This window comes from Neltuma alba, unplaced genomic scaffold (assembly GCF_004799145.2).
Source record: "Neltuma alba isolate B1F8T4 unplaced genomic scaffold, ASM479914v2 tig00010859_pilon, whole genome shotgun sequence".
NCBI classification, from domain to species: domain Eukaryota; kingdom Viridiplantae; phylum Streptophyta; class Magnoliopsida; order Fabales; family Fabaceae; genus Neltuma; species Neltuma alba.
The window spans coordinates 27,483-39,187 of NW_021635653.1; the positions used below are offsets into that span (position 1 = coordinate 27,483).

Here is an 11,705-nt window from a genome sequence, read left to right on the forward strand (position 1 = left end):
ATCTCATTAAGATATATTCATAGGTCATTTTCTTGTCAGGCATCATCTGTGTATAAAGATTTTTTTTTGGGTCAGACTGTATATAAAGATATTTATCTGCTATATAGAGCACACTAAAAAGTATGACTTGATTATAAAATACACAACTTTTAGTAAGTCCTCCTAAGTCCTAATATTGGCCTCCAGCTGTGGCTGGGTTTTGAATTATCCACGAATAGTTTACAAACGAAGTGAAATCTTGCAAAATTGGCATAAAGATACAGTACTGTGATGGTTCATGGCTGGTTGCAAGGGGAATGATGAGATGGGATTAAAGTTTGGACTGTTGTGTTTGATTTTTGTGAGGTTAAGGAAAAAGCTGTCAAGTGTCCTTCTTTCCAAGTCTCAAGTAAAGTGTTGTCTCTGTCGAACTGGGAGGAGTGTGTTACTGTGTGGAGCAGCCTTTGGGAAGGAAGGGAAGGAGAAGCAGAAGTGTCGGTTCTGATATTTAAGAAGCAGGCACACATTATTGTTGCTTGCTCAATGAAAAAGATGCTCACTTTGAGGTTTTTTTCTGTTTTTTTTTTGGACTGAGATGCTCACTTTGAGTTTGAGACACTGTTTGGGTGTGGAGAGGGACATAGAGAATCTTAAAGAACAGGTCCCAATTTTTACCTACTGTCTGCTACGCTTTATTGCATGAGCAGCCTGAAAACCAGGAGAAATAATTTAATAATGTGGTACCTCACAATTCAGAAGATTCCTATTTTGCTTGGACAAAATCTGTGTTTTGCTATTCATACCACTTTTGTTCTTCTTCTTCTTCTTCAAGTGAAAAACTGTGTACTAAACTCAACAGAGTTACAAGAAACAACAAAAGAAAAAAAACAACTTCTCAAAACATCCTACTGATGAAATTACAGATTTAAGAAGTGCTGGTATTTTGAAAAATTATAACGCATTTCTCTGCTCCAACACATTAATTCTCCTTCCTTGCCTTCTAAAACCCTTCTTCTCCTAGCTGATGACCTCGTAAACTATTCTTCTAAGTAAAAAGTCACCCCCGCAAATTCAACAATCCCACTTGTGACGAGGTATTAGTACATATGCCTCTAAATTAAAAAAAAAAAAAATCCTCTCATTACTTCTCCATCCTCTTCAAGGCCTCTTTGATCTTTCTCTTCTTACCCAAACTCACTTGTCATCTCTGACTCAATAAACAATTATAGCCGTTACTCTTTTTGTCTCCTCCTACAACTTCAAACTAGCAATTGGTTGGAAACGTTTTCTTTCTTTGTTTTTTTTTTTTAACCTGAAATAGTATTTAATTTCCGGTTTTCAATGTTTTTAAAATGTATATTTCTTCTTTCAAGACTTGTATTTTTATTAATTAATTTGAAATCTAAAATATTTTCTTTTAATCTTTTAAACATTTATTTTCGGTCATTTGAATTTGAGCTAAAGAAATAGTTAAATCTAAAGTATCAGGACTTCTGGACCGGAGCCCCGATGGGCCCACCTTTATCCTGGGCTCGGCCCACCCTTTTTCTAGTTCAATGGCCACGATTTCCGCATTGGGGTTCATATGTCATGTTGAGGTGCCCGACCCATACTTTGCTTCCTTTTGTATTTTTTAATGTCCTCGGAAGGAAGAATGAAACGACACCGTTACGGAGGTCAGCGGACCGCGATCTGAATCCCCCAAGCGGATTCACAGCATGAACACTGCGGTTCCCACTCGCAGTTGAAGAAAGAAAGCGAAGCAGAAGAAAGGGGAAGATGAGCGAGACAGAGACGAGGCCCGTCCCAAGGAGAGAGAGTCCATGGGGAGTTTCAGAAGGAAACCATCGTCAACCTAAGGCTCACCGATGCAACGACCGAGCTGAGGATGTCGTTCAGGTACGATTTACAAAACCCTTTCTCCATGCTTCACGTTCTTTCTTTATTCGATTGATTCAGTGCTTTTATATCGCTAATGATACAATTGGGATTTGCATTTTCCTTTTAATTTTCAAGTTTACTGGATTTGCTTTTTACTGATTTTTGGTTTTGGGGACGTTATGTTTTAATGTCTCATCACTAGCTCTCGCATTTACATTTGAGTGAATTTCACATAGCAGATTATGGGAAACGAACGAATAGTTTCCGCTGGGCTGATGGTGTTCTTATTGATCTTTGTCTCTCGCAATAGTCCTTGTAAACTATGCAACGAAATTTTTGTTTTGGGGCTTGATTGACTTATTTTGCAGTCTGCATTTTCGCAATGAGATGATGATAGATCCTGTGTCCACAAGGTCTATGGGAGAGAAGGGGGCAGGAAGGGAATGCCTCCCTTTCCCCTTACCCAAATAGATCATTAGATGTGCATTTGCAGTGAAATAGAGCAGAGACCAAAACATGATAGAGTGAAGATGGTAAACAGCTTGCTTGGGAAAGAAACAAAAAGAATTCACATATGGGATTCAAAATTAGTGTCAGATGCATTTGACTTTGGTTAGCTACTTAGCCAGGGCTTATACCTCCTAATAAATCCTAGTTAATCTTTAAGGCCACGCTCCTGGCATTGGTTTGGTGCGTATAGAATTTTACTCCTGGATTGCTCCCTAGATAAAATTATGGCGGGTTAATTAAGAGAAAAATCATCCCCATCTGAAATCCGAACTGATCCCTTTGGATGTAGTTTTGATTAATTTTTTCTCTTGGCTTGAAGTATGTGTCAATTTCTGCATGTTCTCTTTGATTTTACAAGTTTTCTCATATCTTCTTTATTTGTTTTACGCAACCTCCTTATTGCCATGTGAGTTTCAAGCCTAAGACAGAGCTCATTTCATTTGCTTATTCGTTAGGCTTGCTTTGAGGGAAACCCATTCAAGACAGTTCCCGGACCTTTCAAGCTCTTCTGGCGGTGCATGCGCTCAAAACCTGGGTAAGATCCCCCCCCCCCCAGACAAATATAACCTTTAGCACATCCTTTTGTGCTATACTATTGACTTTGTAAATTACCTGAACATTCAAATCACAGAAACCTATCACTAGTGATATGTAACGTGTGCTTGTGTTATATAGTATGTGCCATCTGCTAATTGCTCAATTAATAGTAACTAGAAGTCTAGAACTCTTGAAACTTGCAGTGCTAGCTTGAAGGGCTGAGACTGCCCTTCACATTTCAATTCATATTTACGTTTCTTGTCTTTGCCATGAAGTTTTTCCATTTACATCATGTTTTTCGCTTTATGGCACTGCTTATGACATGTTTGGCAATTGCAGGGAAGAACCAACAGAGCCTTATACTTATTTGCAGTTGGATCCTCCAAAGAGAGAGGTGAAACTTGAGTAGTGAAGCTTCTACAAAGGCCTTAAGAACAAGTTCGGCCGTGAGTTTCTTATGAGATCCATAAATTTCAACTGCTGCTTGATTGTGGATGAAAATTCAAGTAGTTCGGGCATCAGTGAAGCTACTGGTTTTTTTTTTTTTTTTTTTTCATTTTTGACTGCAAAAATGTCGTATAATTAGGTTTTTTTTGGGGGGGGGGGGCATCAGTTTTTACACCTCTCCTATTTTCTTGAATACAAACTAGACACCCTGTGCCTATTTGTTCTACTGCTGGAACTTGCTTTCCCAATAAAACTTGCCAATGATAATCTAATGAAAAATCTTTGATGGTACCGGTTTTATTTCGAGTTCATTTCATTGGATGTCATATATTGCAAGCCTCATATTTTTCCCAAATTAAAAGCCCTGAACTACATAAATCCTATGGCTCACCCTCACCCAGTGCATCTCATGACTACATGTAAGCTGCAGAGTTGAGTGAAGTAGTTCTTCCCTAACTTTGGCAATAATACTAGGAAAATCCCATTCAATGACTTGTTCAAAACTCAAATATATCTCAACACCCAATTATATGCCCCATTTCTAGTTTCATTCTGATCGGGATATTTAGATTTCCAATATGTTCAAGGCCACAAGGGCCATATCCGAGGAGCCATTCCTCTCAGGCCATGATAGTCTTGGCCAGTACTGGAAAGTGGAAACCCCACATTTATGTTATCAAAAAGACAAAAAGGTCATAGATACGCACGGAATGGGGATGTGCCAACCGCCCAAATGGTGCGACAATGATGAAGCCAAGTCACTCCTCCATCCAGTCCTAATTATAAATTAGAGCTATTGTGGTGTAAACTGTTATTTCATTAAAAAAAAAAAGTATATATATTAAATAGGAGTAAAATTTTAAAAAAATAAATTTTAAAACAAGGTTAATGAAATTTTTTTTAATTTTAATAAAACATACTGTAAATGACTTATAAATAAAATTATAAGAATGTGCACAAGTAGTATTTTTTGGACTTGATACTCCTCCGGTCCTTAATATAAGACCCATTTAACTAATTTGATTATATTAATGATGTTAGTTAAGTTAGTTAATTATAAGAAATGTCACATGTTTTTCTTAAAATATCATAATCATCTTTCTTTATACCTAATCTTCTTCTACTACTTGATTATGGTTGAGGGAGTCTCTATAGGGGTAATTTAGAGAAAATTGATAAATATGAGAAATGGGTCTTACATTTAGAACTAAAACTAACTCAACAATTGGGTCTTATATTAAGGACCGGAGGAATAACTTGTAATCAATTATAGGAAAGTGACTCACATGTATGTTCTCATACAGATTAATTAAATATCATCAATAGTTGATTTGTGACATTCAATTCTGGCTCAAATTAAAATCCATTTCAATTTTAGTAAAATATTTCTTATTTTTATATCATGTTATCCTTCATTCATTAAAATAATAATATTAATAGGTGGAATTAAAGTTTGATGATATTTTATAGTAGGTTAAAGTATACATTTAGTCCTTTAACTTTATATAAGATTTTAATTTAGTCTTTTAACTTTAAAAAGTATATTTTTAGTCATTTAACCCTGATTTTTAAAAAAAATGATGATATTAAGATCTTAAATGTTAATAAAATATTTTCAAATGCTAACATATTAAGTTTAATTTTCAAAAAATTCATGATTATTACAAAAAATCATCATTGAAGCCTAATAATTTTACAGTTAAACATATTAAGATCTTAAATGCATGTTTTTTAAAGTTTATTATTTTCACCTTGAGATTCAACTTCTTCTTGCATGTGAGTCTTAATCTTCGAGAACTTAAGACTCCCAGCCACCCTAACAAGATGAATTTCAGTACTTCTCAAAAAGTAAAACTTTTCCTCCCCACTTACTCTTAATCAAAGCGGCTTTTCAACCGTAATTTTTTATTTTCTATTCCCCAGAACCAAACACAAACATTTATTTGACCAGCCAAACATGATATTTTGATATCATATATACTTTAATTTTGATTTTATCTTTTATGTATATACGTCACGTCGAAAACGGTTCACAATTTGTCAATGTTCAAAAAACCGGATCGGACCGGCCGGTTCAGACCGGAAACCGGTGAACCGGCCACTTGTCCGGTCTGGTTCATGCTATGAACCGGAAAATTTTTGAACCGGTATGAACCGGTTCGAACCGTAGTGACTCGGTAATAACCCGGTCAACTCGTTGGGTTAGATGGGTTACTGGGTCATTCTTTTTTTAAAAATAAAAACCAGAAATTAGAAGTTTGAGGAGAAAAAGAAAGAGGAGGAGGAGGGCGGAAGAGACAGCGGCGAGAAGGAGGAAGAATGGAGAAAAAGGTAGGGAAGAGGAAAGCAACTTGCCAAACTTTTCTTGGAAGCACAGAGCGCATATGTCGGAGTGTTGATTTTGCAAGCATCATTGCTGCCATGTCCAGCCTGTTTCTGCTTAGGAGGAGGAGTTCAGGAGGAGAACAAAAATATATTCAAACTTGAGAGAAAGATGAACGAGAATCGATGGGGAAAAATAAGTGAAGGGAAGAAAGGCATAAGTTCTGGAGTTCTAAGTCAAATCAAAACACTGCAGAGAGTTTTGTTTTTTTTTAGAAAAAGATATTGTATGGGCAGAGTGGCAGACTATTCGCTGAGGACTTGCAGGCTATAGCACAACTTTTTTCCTTCTTTTTCGTTCTTCGAAGCATTGATGTGATTTTTCATTCATCTCATCTTTATTTTTTTTAACAGACATTTCTCCCATTAATCCATATATATATATATATCAATTATATATAAATAAATACTATAATTTTGAAGATAGTGGAGGGAAGGCCGGTTAAAAAGAAAATTGAGGAGAGCTGCTTGGGTGTAATACATACTATTTAATAAAACATTCTTAATGTTATTACAACTAAATTATTATTATATTTCTTAATTTTTTGGTTGGCAGCAATTATTATTGTTGTTGTATTTTTTTATCTTCAATTAAATTATATTATTTTAATATTACCGGTTTGATCCGAGTTGACCCCGGTCTGACCCACTAACCCTTGAACCACTACCTTAACCGGTTCAGTGTCCGGTCCGGTTTTTTGTTCCTTGCAATTTGTTATTAGAAAATATGTAACATGTGGAAATGTCCTATTTATGGGAGTCTGTCTTTAATTGCTGGAAGAAGAGCTGGTCAACAAAAAAATTGCTGGAAGAAGTGAAAAATCAAGTTAAAGTCATTATGATTTTAGGTCTTATTAATTAATTCAATAAGTAGATGCATAGAATTATTCCCCCCCCCCCCAATCCAACCATCACGTTTGACTATCCTTTTCATGCTGGTTTCACCACAAATTTCACTAAACTAGCAAAGTGACTCACATATATGTTCTCATACAGATTAATTAAATATCATCAATAGTTGATTTGTGACATTCAATTCTGGCTCAAATTAAAATCCATTTCAATTTTAGTAAAATATTTCTTATTTTTATATCATGTTATCCTTCATTCATGAAAATAATAATATTAATAGGTGGAATTAAAATTTGATGATATTTTATAATAGGTTAAAGTATACATTTAGTCCTTTAACTTTATATAAGATTTTAATTTGGTCTTTTAACCCTTTTTTTTAAAAAAAAAAATGATGATACTAAGATCTTAAATGTTAATAAAATATTCTCAAATGCTAACATATTAACTTTAATTTTCAAAAAATTCATGATTATTACAAAAAATCATCACTGAAGCCTAATGATTTTAGAGTTAAACATATTGAGATCTTAAATGCATGTTTTTTAAAATTAAAGGACTAAATTGAAACCTTGTACAAAGTTAAAGGATTAGATGTATACTTTAGCCTTTAAAATAAAGATGTCTTCTGTTATTATTGGATCTTGTTGTAATTTAGGTTATTTAGTAGTTTTATCAACATGTGTACATGAATTTAAATAGTAATTATTTATAACACATAAATGCATGAGTTATACGAGTAGATTGCTTAACAAAAATATAATTAATCTCTCGTTTCATGTGTGGTTAAAAGAGCTGAGAAGTATATCACCTGATTTTTTTTTTCAATAAAAAAAAAGGTATATCACCTGATATATATATATGTATATATATATGTGCAAATTTATTGATGATATATTAATGGTGGCGGGGTGGTTGAATCACATGTTTTTCGAGTGTGTTTCGATCATTTTTAAAAGTAGACGAAATTTAATTCATCAATTGATAATGATTGGTCATGTTGTTAATCAGACAAATCACTTGCAGGTCTATATGTCTTTGTGTGGCGCTAATCCAGGACCAGAAGATTCAATCAATTAGAGTGCCATTAAAATAATCACATATTTTACACGCACCATTATTCGATTCCCTCAACCCCTAATGGCAACATGTGTAGTGTAGACAAGACTTTTAGATTCTTAATTTTATAACCTTAATATACTTTCATTCAATTCAAATGAGGATTTAAGTACATTTTAAAATATTACTCCCTCCGTTCCTTATTATAAGAGATATTTGATGCTTATACCATGTTCCTAAATATAAGAGACACTTAAAAGTTGTCTCTACTTTTTTATGTTGATTTCCTATTTTACCCATATTTATTGTCTCCAACTCACACTTTCTCTCCTTCCCACTTCTCTTTCTTTTAAGAATTTACTATTGTTCTCTCTCATGCTCTCTCTCCTTATTAATGAGGGTATTTTTGGAAAAAAAATTATACTTTTTACACATTAATTGTTCTTAACTAATTTTAACTGTTTTTTTGATCAACGTAATTCGGTTATTCATCTCTTATAATAAGGAACGGAGGGAGTAATAATATTAATAACGAGAGTTTGTTATAGAATAGCACATACTTTTCTAGTCCTATTTATATACAGGGCAGTGAGAGAAGACATTTTTTGTTCTATTTATAGGATACTGAAAGAAACTTTTTTACATGGATGTATAATTTTACTCTTTATTTATTATTATATTGATTTTATTTATACGAGGTATGATATATATTAAATAGGGATAAAGTTGAAAGGTTGTTAAATTTTAAATAAGAGTTAATAAAGTTTAAGGTTTTTCTTAGTATATGTGTACGAAACATGTTGGAAGTGACTTATAAATAAAATTAGAGGAGTAATATGAAGCTTACTATATACCAATATATGCAGGAAATATTTTATATATATTTTTTGCAGCACGTTAAAGAAACGTGATATTTTACTTTTTTTTTAAAAAAAAAGGAAGAAAACTTTAATCGAGGATCCCTAATATATATATAGGCCAGTGAGAGAAGATCTTTTTTTGTTTTATTTATAGGGTACTGAAAGAAATATTTTTATATGGATGTATAATTTTACTCTTTATTTATTATTGTATTGATTTTGTTTATATAAGGTATGATGTATATTAAACAGGGATAAAGTTTAAAAGTTATTAAATTTTAAATAAGAGTTAATAAAATTTAAGGTTTTTCTTAGTATATGTGTGTGAAACATGTTGGAAGTGACTTATAAATAAAATTAGAGGAGTAATATGAAGCTTATTATATACCCATATATGCAGGAAATATTTTATATTTTTTTTTGCAGCACGTGAAAAAAAACGTGATATTTTATATTTTTTTTAAGAAAAAGGAAGAAAACTTTAATCGAGGATCCCTAATCCCAGTCCAAAGCAATGCATATATTCATACTTTATGTAGATCAAAACGTGCTTTAATTTAACTGTTAATTACAAGAATAAAGAGAGAAAAAGGACAGGAATAAAGCAGGAAGAAAAAGGTGATAATAAGCTAGATCGATGGTAGTGTCCAGAATAAAACTGTCTATATATATATATATATAAAATACAAAAAAACAAAGAGAGAATCTATTAATGAATAAAGGAAGAAAAAGCCAAAGTGAGAGTGACAATTGGCTGGTGAAGAAGTACTACGTGATTCATAATTAATATATATACAAAGCCATTAATATATATGTGTATATATATATAAACGTGATAGAAGGATTTAATTAATTAAGGATGGTAAGGGGATGATTCGTGGATACGATCCTTTCGCTTCTGAAGGAAACGTTGGAGAGATCTCTTCATGGAAAGTGCAGTGTTAGGGCTACACATCTGACTTGCAGAGATTGAAGACGAAGAAGATGATGAGGGAAGTGATAATGATCTCTTCATTTTCTCCTCCATTTCCTTACTCGCCTCCTTCATTATCCACCTCGCCTGCATTATTATTCATGTTATAATTATCCTTTAATAATAATAATAATCTAAAATTATGATTACACTAGTAATAAAAAGAATAGAATTAAAACACCCTAAACTAATTAGACCCTACTTTCATCATGAAGTTCCTAGCGGGTTATTAATTAGGTGTTGGTTGCTCCTTTATAAATATTTTAGGGATAAAAAAATTTATCTCTGATTTGTTAACAGTTAATAATGTTACTATTATCCATTATCAGTCAAATAATAAGAAGATTGTAATGACAGTTCTTGACAGTAGTTGATGATGATGAGCAACCTAGGACCACCGAATATTTTAGAACACCTTGTGCTCCTCATGAATTGAACAGTCTGCGTGCGGATTTCAATTGTCATATATGAAGTTTCCTTCCTTTGAAACTTTCTCTACTCTAACCCTCACATCAAAATCAAAATATCTGCATATATATATATATATATATATGTGTGTGTGTGTGTTTATATACATACACACCCCCACCTACCTTCACAATTCATTTTCAACCTCTCCTGGATGGATCAACTCATTCACGTTCCCCTCTCTCTCTCTCTCTCTCTCTCTCTCTCTCTATATATATATATATATATTCTAATAACAGTCAAAAGCAAATCTCTCCGAATCTAATCCTCAACAATCAACGGCACCCTCTTTTTATCCAAATTTTAATTTGAAAGAGGAATTAGTCAATATAACCATGCGGAATTACATTCAAGTCCCACGAAAAAAAATAATTACTAAAAGGTCCCAATAACAATCTCAACAGCTTATAATGATAAATCCTATAATAAAAATGACAATCTTTAAGACTTGTTTTTCAATTGTTTTTCTAATTTTTTTACTTGAGACCTCATTATAATTCTTTCTGCAATCATGTTCAGATATGAACTATATATATATTGGAAAGAAATTAAAAGGGAGACACAGACCTGAACGTCGGTGACATCAGAAGCGCAGACCTTGCCATCATAGAAAATTGTGAGCTTCTGTTGCTGCCCTTCATCCTCTGCACTCATCATCATCTCACTGCTCTCATTATTATTATTGCCTTCTCCTCCCATGATTCTTCATCCATTATATTCAAACAAATTAAAAAAAATGATTCATTTTTAAAAATATCAGTTCATTAATATGTAAAGCGGGCAATATAATTGACAACAACAAAAAAAAATTATTTATTTGCTGCATATTATAGTAAATCATCAGTAAGAGAATAGGTTGGGTATTAGATGATGATCTTACATGGGGTGATTGTAGCCGGCATCGTCCTGAGAAGGGAAGAGACGAAGTTCCAAGTTGCAGTTTCTCCTCATCGATCTTCGAAAACGATGTCGTCCTGGGGATGTCAAGAGGAAGAAGAAGGAGTGATAATGGAGGGGGAAAAATACTGGAGACGGATGAAATGAGAGTAGTGATACATATAAAGAAGAGAGAGAGAATGAAGAGAGAGAACAAAAGGAGGGGGTTTAGGGAAAAGTGGAAAAGTACTTGGAAAACACGCAAGGCACAGAGTCACGGAATAAATAAATAAACAAACAAGGGTTAAACGGTGGGGGGTGTTTGGTTTCGACTTTGGAGGGACACAGATTGTGTGTTGTTGTCGTGTTTTTTAAGGTTGGATATTAATTTGGAGCACGTGTTGCACGTTGTTTTATTAAAAATTGGAAGTCTCATGAGACGGCATGACGGTGACGTGCTTGCGTTGTGCTGCGTGCTGCCGGCAGCGCCGCACCTTCTCACTCTACCTCCCCCTTTTCTTTTAAATTTCCACTCTTCACTTTAGGTATAGAATTATCTTCGAGAAGAAAATATTTATTATAAAATATAATTAATTCAATTGCATAAATTAAAAGATAATTAAAATTAAAAATATGTAAAAAAAAATATACATTTCTAATATAAGAGGGAATTAGAGGTTAAATTTAATTTTTGGTACCAGATTTTAGTTGAAGAGCCTTGGAACAACTGGTTAAATTGTCTCCATGTGGTTAAAAAGTCACGAGTTTAATCTGTTCTTCTTCAAATCCTGAGTGGGTTGGAGTTTGAATTCTTTTTACATCTGTCTATCCTCTTTATAAAATCTTAATTCATTGTATCTCTCATAATTACTATTTTTCGT

General features: G+C 33.2%; 2 protein-coding genes across 2 annotated transcripts; one reads left to right on the forward strand and one right to left on the reverse strand.

The window, feature by feature from the left end:
- The first annotated feature begins 1,679 nt into the window (after positions 1–1,679).
- Positions 1,680–3,654, forward strand: LOC114759539 (uncharacterized). The gene is made up of 3 exons (XM_028948738.1): positions 1,680–1,878; positions 2,826–2,905; positions 3,247–3,654. The coding sequence occupies exons 1-3, from the start codon at positions 1,759–1,761 to the stop codon at positions 3,314–3,316; spliced, it is 270 nt and encodes an 89-aa protein (XP_028804571.1). The 5' UTR covers positions 1,680–1,758; the 3' UTR covers positions 3,317–3,654.
- A 5,652-nt stretch (positions 3,655–9,306) lies between these two features.
- On the reverse strand, positions 9,307–10,899 carry LOC114759537 (protein TIFY 5A-like). The gene is made up of 3 exons (XM_028948734.1): positions 10,829–10,899; positions 10,516–10,651; positions 9,307–9,567 (listed from the first exon to the last, which is right to left on the reverse strand). Exons 1-3 carry the CDS (start codon positions 10,897–10,899, stop codon positions 9,361–9,363), a joined length of 414 nt encoding a protein of 137 aa, XP_028804567.1. The 3' UTR covers positions 9,307–9,360.
- Between the last annotated feature and the right edge of the window lie 806 nt (positions 10,900–11,705).